Source organism: Talpa occidentalis, unplaced genomic scaffold, assembly GCF_014898055.3.
Source record: "Talpa occidentalis isolate TD23 unplaced genomic scaffold, MPIMG_talOcc4v2.1 talOcc4.8, whole genome shotgun sequence".
NCBI classification, from domain to species: domain Eukaryota; kingdom Metazoa; phylum Chordata; class Mammalia; order Eulipotyphla; family Talpidae; genus Talpa; species Talpa occidentalis.
The window spans coordinates 106,818,831-106,836,094 of NW_023605194.1; the positions used below are offsets into that span (position 1 = coordinate 106,818,831).

The 17,264-nt window shown below is 34.1% G+C and overlaps 1 protein-coding gene across 4 annotated transcripts in view; it reads left to right on the forward strand.

Moving 5' to 3' along the window:
• LRBA (LPS responsive beige-like anchor protein) overlaps window positions 1-17,264 on the forward strand; it is a 493,454-nt gene that overhangs the window by 182,440 nt on the left and 293,750 nt on the right. For all 4 annotated transcript variants that reach the window (XM_037497443.2, XM_037497442.2, XM_037497444.2 and 1 more), the window contains one exon: window positions 15,344-15,510. In XM_037497443.2, coding sequence (XP_037353340.1) covers window positions 15,344-15,510 — 167 coding nt within the window. The remainder of the gene's footprint in view (window positions 1-15,343; window positions 15,511-17,264) is intronic.

Below are 17,264 nucleotides of genomic sequence, written 5' to 3' on the forward strand. Positions count from 1 at the left end.
TTCTAGATCTGTCTAGTGTTTTGTTGTAACTTTAATTTGAAACTTTGTTAACAACTTTATAGCAGGAACTTGGAATTAGAGTGCACATTCAGATCCTGGGCTCCACAATTTATTACTTGAAAAGTTTGGGGAATAACTCCTGAGCTTTAGTTTACCTTCTGTAAAGTGGTTATAATGAAACTTTGATCAAAAGTGCATTGTGAAGATTAAAATGACATACATGGAGGGCCTCCCCAGTGGCGCAGCAGTTAAGCGCAGGGTTGTGAAGCTGCCTGCAGCCTCTGCACTGTCGGTTCGATCCCCGGCTGCCGGTGAGGGTCCCACATGGCACGCAGACCTCTTCTGCCGTGCCCTCTGCTCCCCTCAGCAGTGTATTTCGACAGTCTGCCTGTTCTGTTCCCGGCTCTGGTTCTGGTGAATTTTGTCACCCTCCTGCGCTTCTGACTGTACCCAGTGCTTGTATAAATAAATGAATAAATAAATCTTTAAAAGAAATAATAGTAGAATATTTTTGATACTATTACCCTTTATTTTTCATTAAGTTTTTTTGTTTTCCATCTCTGTTATGAAATGCTGGTTCAAAATATAAATAGGAAGTACATTTCCTGGTAAGAACTATAAAGTTATTTTATTGATACTTTTTATGCAAATGAATTTTCTAGAATTTTATTTTCTAAAGTATGTTTTATGAAACATTCTTTTGAATATTGCTAATGATCACTAATGATCGAGTTTAAAATAGTTGAAATAGTATTTGTGAGATCATGAGTAGCATGTTGTTAATAGTACTTTTTTTGCTTGAACCACAAACTCTTAGCAATGACTGTATAAACAAATTGAAACTTTGCCAATTCTAGTACACATTGATACTATTTTTGTGTTTAAGAATGATTAAGTTGTTTTATTTAAGTCACTGAAACCATTTCAGCAGACTATAACATAACTGCACATCATATATTTGTCTCATGATTTCTTCCATCAAAGCATGAAGAAGTGAATTATTGAAAAGATAAAAATAAATTTGTTTGCTTTCTGTCAGAGTTCATATTCACAGTCAACCTTGATAGAAGACCAGAATGATTTAGACAAGTTTGCTTTGGAGATTCATAACATATGCTTGCTGGACAGAATTGAGTTATCTCTGCTCTGGAGAGTAAGTTATTGTAGCAGGAGCTGACAGAGATGAAGATAACTGAGGGAAATTCAATTACCTTTTAGTGTTTTCTTTCTAATAGGATTCTTAATGTGAAAAAGATCCTTAGATGATGCACCTCTGTTACTTGTGAGATCTGCTTTGATACCTGTGTCCAGAATACCATGAACTTTCAGGTCTGAGCCTTTATTAAGTATAAAATAGGCAGTTTACTCTTAACAAAGTAGTTTTGATTGAAAGGTGTTATTTTTACTTGTTGGCATTGATAAACTTTATAATCACTGACTACCCTCTTTGGTTTTCTTTTAAAAGGTATGCATTATTTTGAATGTGTTGGGAGTTTTATCTTTTCTCCTCTCTAATAAGCTATCTCGAAGCATATTGTAGTTTCTCAGCACTGGTATACTATATTTCTTTGTATAGATTTTTTTATGTACTGAATGTGTTTAATTACTCTTAGAATTCTCAAGCTTCCATTTTCACTTTCACTTATGCTAGACTTTTAATTCTTTTTTTCTTGCTGGAATGGTGTCTTGTCTTTACTTTGTCTAGTAGCCTGACTTCTCTCCTTTTTCATCTCCAAATCTAGAATAAATAAAAAAAGTTCTCTTGAATAGCACTAATAATTGAATTATCCTATCCGGTGGTTCTTTTTTCATTCCTCTTCTCCCTTGATCTTTAGACATCATTTGACTCTGATGGCCATCTCTCCATTTTGAAATGTTTTCTGAGCTTGTCTTTTTCACACAGTCCTTTTCTGATAGCATTTAGTCCTTTTAATTCTCCTCTAGTTTCATCTCTCTCTACAGTGCTAATTTTTTTTTTTACCCATAGCTCAAGTGTTTTCAAATTAATACTTTCAATGTTTTGTGCTGTTTTAGCAGTCTCAAATAATGTCAACTTTAAAACTTCTATGTAGAAGATAATATTGAAATAAAAATTTTTGTATTTCTTCGGAAGGTAATTTACACTAAAAAATTATACTACAAGGAAGATAGTAAAAACTCTCCTTCTAACGTCCTCACCCTTGTAGGAAAATGTCAGTTTCTTGTGAATTCTTTCAGGGTTTCTTTATACACATACATGCAAATAAGATTATATGTTCCATCTCCCCTTTCCTATACAAATGCTTGCATATTGTCCTTAATGTTTTATATTTTGCTTTTTAAATTTACTAACATTTCGTGGTGATCTTTTATATTCCCATCAGCAGTGCATTGAGCATCTGTTGCCTCACTGAGTGCGTTACGAACTTTTTGATTTTTATCATTCATTGACTGTACATGGTAGTATGTAGTTTTAATTTGTGTTTCTGAGTATAGTTTTGACTTACATTTCTCTTTTTTATGAGTGAGCTTGTTTATGTTGGAGTCTTTCCCTTCCTATTCTGAGACTTTATCATTTGCCTGTTCTGTTGGAGTGATTTTCTCTCTTGATTTGCAGAAGCGGTACATATATTAAGAAATCAGGGCCTGTGGCGCAGCGGTTGAGCGCTGGGTTGCGAAGCTGCCTCTGCGGCGCGGTTCAATCCCTGCTCACCAGAGGATCCCCATGGTGCGCAGACCCCTTGCCATGCTCCCTCAGCAGTGTACTTCAGTCCTTCTGCCTGCTCTGCTCCCCACTCTGGCTCTGGTGAATTCTCTCACCCTCCGCGCTTCTGACTGTACCCAGTGCATGTATAAACAAATATAATAAATAAATAAATCATGCCTCTATTTAAAAAAAAGAAATCAGCCTTTGATAACATATCATGAACATATTTACCAACGAGTTGACTTAGTTATAGTGGATTTTTTTTGTACTTCATCAGCAGTAGTTTTTAAGAAAATGTTTCTGTTGTTGAATGTATGAATATTTTCTTTTATGACTTCTGAAATTCTGGTTGCTAGTTGGAAAGATCTATCCACGCATAGATTATAAAGGAATTCCTCTATATTTATTCTTGTCTTTGTACAGTTTTACTTTTAATTTAAATATTTTATATAGGAATTTGTCTTAGGATAAACTGATACAACTCTATTTTGTATGACAACCTAGTGTTCCCTATACTGTTTACACCTATTCCTATACATACTCCAAATATTCTCCTGAGTTGAGTTGATACTGTTACCAACTAAATGCCTGTATATTTTGGGGTCTAGTCCTTAATGTTCCTTTTTTCCCTATCAGTCTGTGATTTCATGTCTAGGTGTCAAACATTTAAAAACTATCATGGCTTTAAAATGTTTTTTCACTACTGTAGAACTATAATCCTCCTTCCCCTCACTGACTTTAAAATAGCTTTTTAAAATTCCTGTGTCTAGTTTTGTTTATAGAAGGCTAGTTAACTGTCTGGCAAAAAAACTATTTTCATATGGCTTTCAGCAATGCAATCATACCATTTTAGATGTTGGTAGTTTTTTCTTATTTGCAATTTTTGTTCTTCTAATTGCTTTATCTTATGTAATCATTAAGTTATTTTGAATAATAATAGTAGTTACAGCTGCCAGATTCTTTTAGCTAAAGTTTTATTATTGCCATTTTTCCTTTTACTGAGTTCAGCTTTTTTTGTTTGTTTGTTTTTAGATTCCACTTATATGTAAGATCACTAGTGTAATGTTAAAAAACAGTAGTGGGTATAGTTTTCTTTTTACTGACTCAGGTTGGTGTTTCACTGGTAACTGTGATACTGTCTTTGTGCTTAAATATACCATTTTGATGAGGAGTGAGAGGATTCACCAGAGACAGAGTAGGGAGCAGAACAGGTGGATCTACTGAAATACACTGCTGAGGGGAGCGATAGGCGACACAGGAGAGGTCATGTGGGTCAGCTCCCTGGCTGCTTAAGATAGCTTGACAGAGCTGTGTCTTTAACACCTGCAGCACCAGGGAGGCTCGTGTTGTTCAATGGTGAACTATACATAATACATTTTTATTAATTATAGTCAGTGTGTTTTACATCAGAATTTATTCATCTTATAACTTGAAGTTTGTACCCTTAGATCAGTATCTTCCTTTTCACCACTCTTTATCTTCTAGTTAATTAAATTTGTGTGTGTGTGTGTTTGTTTTTCCAGGGCGTAAACACACACACACATGCACACACACACACACACACCCTACATTTTGTTTATCCATTCATCTGTCATTGGATACTTAGATTGTTTCCGTAAAGTGTCTATTTTGAATATTGGTACAATGAATATGGGAGTCCAAATACCACTTTCAGATAGTGATGTATTTTGATTGCATATGAAGAAATGAGATTGGTGATCATAGTGTAGTTCTGATTCTAATTTCTTGAGGACCTTCCAAACTTTATTTCAGAGTTTATTTCATAGAGTTCATAGATCTGCATTTCCCTGATGAATGGTGATATTGAACACCTTTTCATGTAGTTGTTGGCCATTTGTATATCTTCATCAAAAAATATGCAAGTCCTTTGCCCATTATTTATTAGGTTGTTTGTATTTTTGCTATTGAGTTATATGAGTTCCTTGCACATTTTGGCTATTAAACCTCTTCCTATTCCACTCCCCCCACCCTGTGTACTCTCCCCCCCACCCAATGGATAGCATCTTTATTTTTCTCATCCCTTAGCCTTGGATTTCTGTCTCTATTTTTATTTTTATATATATTTTAATCCCCAACTACCTTCTCCTTTGGCTCTTTCTCCTTCCCTGCTCCCTCTTAGTCTCAGAAAATTCACTTTGATAAGTACCTGCTAGTTTATACTTATTTTGCTTTATTATTGCCTCTGCTTTGATTCCTTATTTTACTGACCTATGTGAAATGGTTCAGTAGTTCATCTTTCTGACTTGATTTGCTCTATATAATTCTCTAGTAGTTATTCTTTCTTACAGTTATTTTGTGAAGAGAAATGGAAAATGATGATTGTAAAATGCCTGTTACTGTGAGTCCATATTGAGTATTCAGTAATGCAGATGTTACTGTTAATAAAAAAGAGAGAGCATTTTTCTATTATAATTGAGAATTTCCAGGGAATTCTTGTATGTCCCATGGTTCTTCTGGGACTCTGACCTTGTCCTCTGGGCCTTGATCAGATGACTGCTATGTCAGACCTGTGTAGGTTAAAACCTCTTATTATTGTACAAGTGACTTTTTCAAGAAGTAACTTTTTTCTTTGTCCTGTTTCCCAAAGCGTAGATGTAATCTAGGAATGACAGAGGGCATCACAGTGCAGAAAAAGAAAATAAAACCCAGTGCTGGATGGTGCATACCCTAAAATTCACAGGCCATTGCTTCTGCATGGGAGATTTTCTCTTGACCCTTTCCTGACCTCTTTTCTGCCCGTCTCCCTTAGCCTTGTTGCAGGGACTAGATCAGTTCTCCCGCATTAGAGTTACTTTGCTCACATTCCTCTTTAGAGTCCAGGCCCACCTGCTTCCAGGCTAAGAGAGAGAAGAATATTATTGGTTTGTCAGAAAAGTCATGATGCATTTTTGCATAGAAAACAGAAAAAATATGTCATGACTTTTCTGACAACCTAATCGTTATTCCTTACCCCTTTTCAGGATCATTGACCCTGTGCTCATCAAATTTCTAATCACTTAGGGTCCCCCTGCCCTCCGGTGGCACAGCGTTTGAGTGCTGGGTTGCAAAGCTGCACGCAACCTCTGCAGCGCTGGTTCGATCCCTGGTTGCTCCCCGGCCACCGGAGGAGGGTCCCACATGGTGCGCAGACCTCTCCTTCTGCCCACTGCTCCCCTCAGCAGTGTGCTTCGTCAGTCTGTCTGCTCTGCTCCCCGCTCTGGCTCTGGTGAATTCTCTCACCCTCCCATGCTTCTGACTGTACCCAGTGCTTGTATAAATAAATAAATCTGTTTAAAAAATTTCTAATCACTTAAATTCCTTAAGTCATATTCCCACCCCTTATTACCATGCATGTTCTGGTAAGTGTACTGTATCTGCACAGTATTTCTCAGTATATTTCTAAAGTCTGGTTTATTTAGTCTGGTATGTACTGTTGCTCTAGATTTTATTCAGGATATGTTTTCACTTGTCTCACTTTCTGTTTTAGCTTTTTGATACTGGCCAGTTTAAAAGGTGGGACTCACTGCATTTTCTGTTCTTGTTCAATAGGTAACTTTTGAACAGATCATATTCATACCTATATAAGGTACTTGTACATGCAGACACACAGAAATCATGATTTTCAGGTTATTTTTTTGTGAAACTAAAGGAGCTATCATTGTTGGGGCAAGGAAAAGCCACTTAAAAATGAACTGAAGTTTCTGCATTGGTTTGAAAGTCCAACAGATGCTTCTCCAGCTTCTGAAAGTGAAAGTGTATTATTGGGTACTCCATTAAAGGTGGGAAAGTCGACAAAACAAAGGAACTATAAGCATAGGTAAAGTTGACTTCTTCCTGTCAGCAGTGCTGGTCACATTAAATCCAAAGCAAAAGTATTTTTTCTTCATTATTGTCTTCATTATATTCTAATAATATAAAATATATTCTTGATAGAATGATGGATAACTTAAAACTGTCGAATAATCTCTTCTAAGAAAGGGTCTGAAGATATTCCTTACAAATATATCAAGTCTTTGTTTCAATTTTCAATTTATGAAATCATATGGTCATCTTAGTGTTGTCCAAATCATTTTTCAGTGTAAAAAATTTTCTTGATTAATTTAAAAATAATGGTAGGTAAGAAGCTCAGCTAGTTAAAAATATTCAATGAATACCTTCTTTTTCTATCTTAAACCAGTCCTTTTTTTCTTCTTAGTGAAGTTATTCAGGCTTTAATTTCACTCTCCATGGTTCTGAATAATTTTTTATATGTCTCCTATTCTTGAACCAGGTTTACTTGAAATTTAAGCATACGATTTACCTGATTGTAGGGGTTTATATATACATATACACACATATATGTATATATTTAATCTTATTAGCCTACTACAAATAAGAACCTCTACTGTTTTGTGCTTTAAAGACAAATCTGGTTAGGATGATATGTTGAGTTGAAAGATGGTATGTTTAGATTGCCTAGCTTGTATTCAGATTAGCAAAATGTAAAGATTAAGAAATAGTTTCTTGATTCTCCCCTCCCTACTCTGTACATTTGTGTTTGTGTACAATTATATAATCTTATGTGAAGATGTATTTCCGCATCATGTTGTGATTTCTAAAAATATGTTTATTTTGGCTTAGTTCTACCTGTTATTTAAATTCCATCTTAATTTTATTGATCACAGATACTAAACACATTTTACCTTATTTACCAAATGGATGTAGGATATATGTAGGCATTGTTTAAGAATTCAGCTTGTCTTTATGAAAGGTGCTGTGGTATTTGTCTAAGAACTTTGTGGGGTATTTCTTCTTAATTAGTAACTCTAATCCAGTAATAAAATTACAAATTTGTAATACAGTGTGCGGATTTGATGTGCAAATGGAAACTATAGAATCTTCTCAGGGTTGACTGTGCTTTTACAAATGCCATGTACAAAGCATTTTAAAACAAATTTACCGTCTTCTTTCTAAAGAAATTAGAATCTGTAATATCCTGAAATTCTTTAAAAATTGTTTGAGAACTGCAGTTTGTTGGAATAAGAGACCAACAAATGGTGTCCAGTACATTAAAAAATAAGAAATGGAACAGGTACTTTGATAAGTGTTCTGCCTGTTTTAACCTTGAATGCCATTATGGGACTGGCGGGGGTGGGCAGGAGGGGTGATACTATATCTGTTTCATTGGCTTAGGCTTTTTCATGCTCAGAGAAATCAATACTTTGAGGCATTGGATGACAGAGGAATCACTTCAGAATTAAAGGTAGCTGTCACACATTGTCATTGGTTGACTTTCGTCTGCTGTTGAGGTTTTTAAGCGTTCATTTTTCTGGTCCTCTTCAGGGTTCTTTCTAAGAATTCTGTGGGGGAGAAAATATATATATCTATTTTTGAATATATATATTTGGACTTTAAATCTGGGTTAAGAAATCAAGTGCAAAATCCTCCGAAAGTTAAATGTTGAAAATCACTTCTTCACTTGTCCTCAAGGTGATTTCCCTTTTAAATAATTTCTATGAGAAAGGTAATTTAATAGTGTAAGTGATTTTTAGACAACTCAGAAAGTAAGATAGTATACTTAAAATTGTTTTCCAGAAGGTATGTTTAGTAAATTAAAAATCTAATACTCTGTGTGTAGCCATGAAAAAGAAAGGAGGTATTAGTATTGTATGTCTTGGCATATATTAATGATGTATAGTACATCATAGGAACTACATAGGAACTACATCTTTTAACAGTGACTACTTCAGTTGAAAATAACTGACCAAATACAGAGGAAGTGGAATAGAGATACATCCTTGTAGTTCTTGTGGCACTACTTTTTGATTTATTTTTAAAAACAAGTATGTGTCTTTAAAAAAAAAAAAGTTAAAAAAATTTTTAAAACCAAGACACTTAAATTGCTTAATTAAAATGTCACTAAATTAGGAGACTTACATAATGTTTAAAGATTTTTGTTTTAAAAATTTAACTGGAATTTATTATAGTTGGGAAGTTTACTTTTTATTTATTTAATCTTTTTGTTTCCTCTATGTACCATATAGAATGGAATCCTATGATGGTGGTTTTTTTCTGTCTAGATTACTTCAATGGAGAGCATAATTTTCTCTAGGTCTCTCCATGTTATTTCAGATTTATTTTTATTTTACAGTAATACGTAGGCAAACTTCATGAAAATTAGCTTTATAATCTATTTATCATAAAACATCATATTTAAGCCTAAATCTAGAAACAAAATGCATTTAACTTTATTCATTACCTCCATTTCTTGAAATACTAAAAGTAGTTGTGATTAACCTTCCATGTGCATCTATTCAACACAAACCCTTTTACCACGTTAACTATTTTTCTGAATTTTATGTAATTACCTGTTTGCTTTTGCTTTTAATTACCCTTTTTTCCTAAGTGTGATTCTAAAAGCATTATAATTTCTTTCCCAGTATTTGAACTTCATATAACTGGAATAATAAAGTATGGGTTTTGGTTTGTCATTTTTAGGTCAGCATTATGTTTGTGAAATTTATTCCATTTGTTATATTTCTATTTCATTGAAAAATGCTGCATAGTGTTCAGTTGTGTAAGTAGACCATTAGTTTTTCATAATCTTGCATTTTAGCCAGCAATTAGGTTGTTTCCAGTTTTTAGCTATTATGAATAATGCAGTTAGTTACAATCCATTCCCTAGTTTCTGTCATCTGAAGGAGTATAAGATTTGTACAATTTCTTTAATATTTTCTAATATAATATTTAAAACTATACATTTTCCTTTAAATTCACTTTAACAGATTCCTGTAAATATCTTTCATTTTCCATGAGATTTCATCTTTGATCCATAAGTTATTTGGAGAATAATTGTTTAACTTCCGATTATTTGGGAATTTTTCATATTTTTTAGTATTCAGCTAAAGAATTAAAAGGACTCTAGATTACTTTCTTTTTCTATATAACTTCCTCTTCTCTAATAGTGTGTCCTTCAAATTCTAGTAATCTAGCCTTCTCAATACATACCTTTAAACTTGTTTTACATGCAAAAGCTAGAGGAGAAACATATTTCTTAGCCCTGAAACATGTCCTGAGGATATCTGGGGAGTAGCATATTATCTTAGTATATTGATATAAAGGATGCGTAGGCAAGCATGGTAAGAGATAATATAGCAAATTACTGATTTAGATAAGTTCATAAGTTCTAACTAGCAAATTGGTCCTAATTGTTAAAAATTTTAGACACTCAGACTTTTTGTATAGTGGAGTATATAAGTATACTGAAATAAATTCTATTATGAATATGGGATTGTTCATAAGAGTACAATTAGAAGATTATTTGAAGAAATGATTTGTGAACTAGTCAAGATCTGTATTAGGGCAATGATAAGGGTGATAAAAGGTTTTCATTAAAATGGACTGATATGATATAAAATGAGAGAAATTGATAAATTGTTGATGACCAAAATAGAAAATCTTGCCTTTTGAAGTATAAGCTTGTTTGGAATAAAGATGGTAGATTCAGTTCTTTTAAATTTTTCATTTTAAGTGCTTCTGGGATGATTGGCGATTTTCCTATAGATAAGAACTGTGGGCTCAGAGGTTAGGGAACCAGCTGGATTGCATGAGAATTTGAAAGCTAGATCTAAATTGGTAATAGTAGGTGATGTGGGAATGGATGCTATATTGACAAGGGACAGTGGATAAAGTTTGGCAAAATGCCAATTTTTTGTAATGAGGATAATAAAGGAAAATATCTGACCAATAAGGAAGGTGGTCAGAGTGACGACAGGAGGATACAGGATATAGAAGGATACAGAGGATACAAACTTGATTTGAAGTGTGTGCCTGTGAGCTTGCATGAAGGGGACACATAGTCGAGTCAGAGACAAAGTATCTGGAAGGAAAGGTTAAATGTGGATTCATACTTATTTCTTCATTTACATTTAAAGAGCTAGAATAATCACTTGAGTTCTAAATGGACAGTCTAAATTGTTTTTTCTTTAGTTATTACTTTCTCTTTTTAATACAAGTAAATGAATTTCTTTTAAGAAGGAAATTTATCTCATTTATTAATTTTATGGAACTAAATCTTACCTTTTTTTAAAGACTTATGCATATAATAATGGGGGTACAAGACTTATTTAGGCGTATAAGAATGGGGTACATTGGGTGAGTGAATTCACCAGAGACACAGTGGGGAACAAAACAGACAGATTGACTGTTCTGAGCAGCAGGAGAGTCAGAAGAGGTCTGCTGCATCATGTGGGTTGCTCCCTGGCGGGGGATTGAACTCATGCTGCATTGGCTGAGGATAGCTTCATAGGTTGCATCTTAACCCCTTGTGCCACCAGGGAGGCCCTAAGTCTTAGCTTTTTTAAAAATCATAGTAAAGCCCATTTGAAATGTTTGTTCTCTCTTAACTTTTTTCTTTGTAAATTCAGGTAGTTTTGTAAACCCAGTATTGTATGTTATATTGCCTGCTTCATGTGTGGCTTAAAAAAGGAAAACAAAAAATGTTGTAAGTTGCATGAAAATTTTACACCTGGGCCTTCCTGGTGGCACAGGGGGTTAAGTCTCAGCACTATGAAGCTATCAACAGCCACTGCAGCATGAGTTTGATTCCTGGCCAGGGAGCTATCCACATGCTGTGGCAGTCCTTTCCTGTCTTGCCTGCTACTCTCCTCAGCAGTGTATTTCAATCAATCTGTGTGTTCTGTTTCCCGCTCTGTCTCTGGTGAATCCTTCCCTGCTCACCTCTGGCCTACACCCCAGCTAGCTCTCGTATGCATAAATAAATAAAATAAAAAGAAAATTTTAGACCTGGCCTTTTAAAAATTTTGTAGGTGGTACATTTTTAGCAGGGTCTCTGGGTGGAATCTATACTCAAACTTCAGACATGCATACCTACCACCAAAATGTAGCATGTGTTTCATCATGAAGCAAATACTCTTCATGTGTTCTTGACTTTGAATGATATGTTATACACAGAATATATTATTGGTTTTTAATAAGAACATGTTTCAACTACATTTAAAGTGTATTTAAAAATAGATACAAACTCATTACAGCTTTACAAAATATTCTTGTTTGGTTTCCTTTTATCATGTTTTAAGGTCAGATGTGACTCTAATGTTCTACAATGAGACAGAGATTGATAATCGGGAAAGAATAGCCCTTTAATGTGATTTATACCTATAGATTTTATGTCAGATATGAAAAGTTGCTGTTTAAATTGTAAAGGAGGATCCATTAAAGACCACTTTAAACCATTTTGCTATTTAGCTTACCTTGGACTCTTCTTTTTAGAATTATGCTTTTTCAAGCAAACTTTGAATAGTTTATCAAATGTTAATAAAATATAATTTGATAATGTTTAATTATTCTAATATAATAAAAATAATGTTTCTTGGATAATTTTAGTACTACTTAAATATGAAAGCTTATGTCATTTCAGGGAATATATGAGCCAGTATTAATTTCCATCAATAATTTAAGTTTCCTGTCCTTAAAGGAGGTTAGACAATGGCAGGTTATGGATATAGTAGGAAATGTTAAAAGTATAAAAATTCCACAATGTCTGTCATTTTGTCCTGTTGGTTTGAGTACATGGGTCAGATATGAAGGAACCAACCTATTGAATATTATATCTAGTTCTTGAATGAATCTCTAAAAATACTATTTAGCAGTTGACATTATTATTACAAGTATTCCTTAGTTACCTTCTGTTAAACTGCTGCCTCTCCAGTACATTTTAGTCACATTTTCTTTTGTTTGTTCCAGCATATTTTTCATAAAATGAGCTGTCCTGTGGCTTGACTGATGTTTAAAGAATATAGTTTGACACTTGCCTTTAACTTCTTATAAATTAATCTCATTCCTCACATGACTTTTCTTTTTTTCCTATGAGAAATAGTTTGCCTTCACCAGTGTATAGAAACAACCCTCTCAGAGGGCACCTCAGATCTTACAATCTGATTCTTAGAGTTAATGTAAACCTTTCATTTTACAGACAAGCACATTTAGACCTAGAGAGGTAAAGTGAGTTAGTTGCCCAAGACAGGAGATAATACCAAGGGTGATCCTTTAATTTGGGATTTTTTTTGCTTTCCAAATTGTTTTTTCATATATATTCTGTTTATATATAAATATATATATATACTATTATTCTTAGTGGCTTCATTTTAAATACTCATTCTGTAGTCCTTTATTTCTTCAATCTATTACTTTTCCCACCTACACGTGGGTCGAACTGTATTTCTTCTCTCCAGATTGATGCATATTTTCATGCCTTTGCTTCAAGATTGTCTTTATTTCTACCCAAGAATAATTGATCTTCTCAAAGTCTTCCATTTTTTTTCTTTTCATAGCATTTGTTTGTTCATCTGTATCCATTTTCTCAAATCTCTTTATTTAAAACCATTTTTAGCCTCAGTGATTTAAAGTTAATGATATATTTTTTTTATTTTCACTTTCCTTTTCCTAATCTAGACAGATCGGTGTTTCTCCATGACAGAAGCTATAATGATAACTCAATCTTTGATACCTCTCACCCAGTGTTTTACACAGTTTGATTTGATTCCTTATGCGTTTAAATAAATGCCAACAGTATCAGTTGGATTGCTTTTAGTGTCAGGAACAAAAAAACACCATTCCTATTGGCATATAAGCCAGTCTAAAAAAAGTCTTACAGAAAGTCTAAAGGTAGGTTGGTCTTTAAGATTTTAAATATTCAGAAGTTTATTTAAAGAGATTAAGATCTATATTTATGTAATTCTCATACCTCTCCATTCTTTGTATTTTGGCATCATCCTTAGCTGTCTTCCTGTATGTTAGAGAAAGAGTTTTTGGCACTCAGGGAATTATGTACTTCATCTTTTACTCCCTAAGTTGAAGGAAGAAATTGTGTGACAAACTTCTTTAGCTTTCCTCTCAATGGCACCGTTTAATTCAAGTACATTTCCTAAGTCAGTTGATAATTTTTGGTATCATTATTTTCCACACTGGTTTATGACAGTTAGGGCCTTTTCTTGCTAGGGCAGTACTGGAGATAGTATGTGACAAACTACTATGCAGTAGGAAAGACAGGCAGTTAAAATGTGTATCCCACTAGTAATTATCCTAAATACTAATATTTGTATGAATTTTGTTACCTAAACAGTTTGTGTATACATGTGTATCAATATGTGAGCTTTCATTTGGAGGCAATGGATGTAGTCCAATAGATTTTGTGCATATAATTTAGGATCAAGCTTATAGTAATCTTTGTTTTCTTATTTTAAGCAATGAATTAACTAGGAAATATAGCATCATAGAAAATGATACCACTGCAATCAGAATTCCTAAAAGAAAAACTGAAGCACTTTGGAAATAGGCAATTATTTTGTGTCTGATTATTGCTAAAGAATCCTAAATTTCTTGGGCATAATTGGTGATGTGTAAGGTGGCACTTTTCAAATTTTAATGTACAGATCACCTGGGGATCTTATTAAAATTCAGATTCTGATTTAGTTGTTGTGGAGTGTGACCTGAAATTCTGTATTTTTTGTAAGTTGAAAGATAGACTTAGTGCTGTTGGCTCATTTTGCAGAGCTAGGGCTTAAAAGACCAAACTGTTTTTTTTTACATCTTCTAAAGGTACTGAGAACTAACTCAGTTTATTATTGTGGGCTACCATTTTCTTTTAATTTTTAAAAATATTTTTATTAATATTGGTTTACATCATTGTTCCCATTATAGAAGTGTCGGGTTCCCCTCTCCAGGCATTTTTGCCATAGTGCACATCCACTGACAAAGCATCTGTAATCTATACTGTAGACCCATGAATTACATTGTCTTTTTTTTTCTGGACCTTTGCAGAGGCCTCATAATAGGTCTCCTTGCTTAACTTCTGTTGTCCCACTGCAGTAAGTTCTCTAAATGCCAGATGTAGTGATCATGTAAATTTACAAGTCGACCACATCACCCCACTGCTTAAAACTTTCCATTGGTATTCCATTGCTTTAAAATAAAAGCTAAAATTCTTACCATAAATACACAGTACTAATTGATGCATCTCCTGCCTACCTCTCCAAACTTATTTTATACCCTTTTCTTTTCCACTATTACTAAAGTTATTTGCTGTTGCCCCTTAATGCTGCTTGTAATGTGGGCCTCTGCATCTTCACGTTTACTGCTTAATAAATATTAACAGCTTCTGAGTTATTTTATGAACGGTTTTTAAAAAAAGTTCTTGGGGGATGTTGTACTGACAGTTCACTACATTTCAGTCATTTCAATTAGGGAAGAATATAAAATCAACTAAAATTTTGGTTGGTCTATTAAAAAAAAAAATTAAAAAAAAAAAAAAAAAGCGGCGCCGGTTCGATCCCCGGCTGCTCCCCGGCCACCAGAGGAGGGTCCCACATGGCGCGCAGACCTCTCCTGCCGCCCGCTGCTCCTCTCAGCAGTGTACTTCGGTCCTTCTGCCTGCTCTGCTCCCGCTCTGGCTCTGGTGAATTCTCTCACCCTCCCGCGCTTCTGACTGTACCCAGTGCATGTACAAACAAACAAATAAATAAATAAATAAAACATGCCTCTATTAAAAAAAATTTAAAATTTTGGTTGGTTCAATTTATTTTAGAGATTATTTCATAACACCTTTTAAAGTTTTCCCCCATAGTTTTATAGTTTTAATGATTTTTTTTTCTTCCCAAGTCACTGTGTGCTCAGTATTCTGCTGACAAACGAGACGATGAGAAGATGTGTGATCATTTGATAAGAGCAGCTAAATATCGAGACCATGTGACAGCAACTCAGCTAATCCAGAAGATTATCAACATCCTCACAGACAAGCATGGAGCCTGGGGAAATTCTGCAGTGAGGTAAAGAGAGACCTTTAGGATTTAGCCACTGATTTTTCTACAGAATGCTTAGGTTTAGATAAATGGATTTGGATATGATAAAGGCCAGATAAAGAACAGAGTAATTTAATTTTTTATTTTATTATCTTCTATGAACTTAGCAAAGGAGGAGAGGAAAATCTATATGGGTACAGTTATATTTCAGTTCTCTCAACTACTTTTAAATGAGTATTTGCACATTTTGAAGTGAACTGTTAAGGAAAGTAGTTAATGTAAGCTACTTTCTTGGGTACACCATAGCTGAGTCTATACAAATACAGTATTTTAAGAAACTGTTCCCTAGGGCCTCCCTGGTGGCGCAGCAGTTGAGCGCTGGGTTGCGAATCTGCCCGCAGCCTCTGCAGCGCCGGTTCGATCCCCGGCTGCTCCCCGGCCACCAGAGGAGGGTCCCACATGGCGTGCAGACCTCTCCTGCTGCCCGCTGCTCCCCTCAGCAGTGTGCTTCGGTCCTTCTGCCTGCTCTGCTCCCCGCTCTGGCTCTGGTGAATTCTCTCACCTTCCCGCGCTTCTGACTGTACCCAGTGCTTGTATAAATAAATAAATAAATCTTAAAACAAAACAAAAAACTGTTACCTATTTTACACTTTTTAGTTTTAACACATAAATTTGAAAACATTTTAGTTTATTCAATATATCCTCCGTCTTTTTAGGGTTACCAAACAGAATGCAGTGATTTTGGTGTAATAAAGTATCTCAGAGAATTAAATGAACTGTGAAATGTATTTATGTAGAAATAATTATTGTTTCTGTAATAGAGTCGTTCAAATGCATCAACTCTATTATTCTGTACAGCCTGAAACAAAGTAAATTCTGAAGTTTTATTATTTCCCAAAATCTACAGAACAAAATATTTTTTACTTTTCCCCCACAAATGTAGAACTGTGAACTTTAAAGTGTGTACATTTTTAATTAAAGCAACAACGAAGAATGTCCCATTGAGGGGAAAATTAATATTGGTGAATGGACATCTTTTGCTTTGTAATTTTCAAAACTTTACTTAGATTTCATGAAAAAAATATTGTAGGAAAGAAAATGGACTTTGTTCTAAATTTTCTTGTACCATTTTATTTTGTTTTGTGTTACATTCAACTCTTATTTAGAACACTTGATTGCTCCCTAGTGCTTTTATTACATTTATATTAAAATAGAACTTTTTATTATTAATTACTAGCAAAGCCAATTTGTACACTTTGGTGCTCCTATTTAGGTGACTGGTAGGAAAATATAGTTGATAAAATGTATGCAACCTTACCATTCTTTGACAGTGGTTAAGGATTCTTTGATTTCCCTTGTATGGGGTTTGCATAATCAGCTTGTAAATTATGGGCATGGTTGTAACAAATGAGACTAACACAGTGTACTTTGTTTTTCACTTAGCATAATTCTAGAAAACATAAATGGTATTAGAGAGAAATCAGAGACGTACTGTAGCTGTAATGCATTTAACTATCCTAAGCCTGTTAAAAGAAATATGCACAATGAGCAAAATTCGAGTAAAGAGGATTAAATTATTTTAAGTATAATTTCTTTGTGTTTTATCTAAAGAATTATAGTAGCATTTTGTCTTGCAAATTCGATCATATTAGAATATTTAGAAATTTCATTTGTGACATTTTTTATTTTGACCCTCCTTTGGAATCCACATAATTTGCTTGTAACCATGGCTATGTAGGCCTAATACTTTCCCATTAATGTCATTTATTTTGTTTCACTAT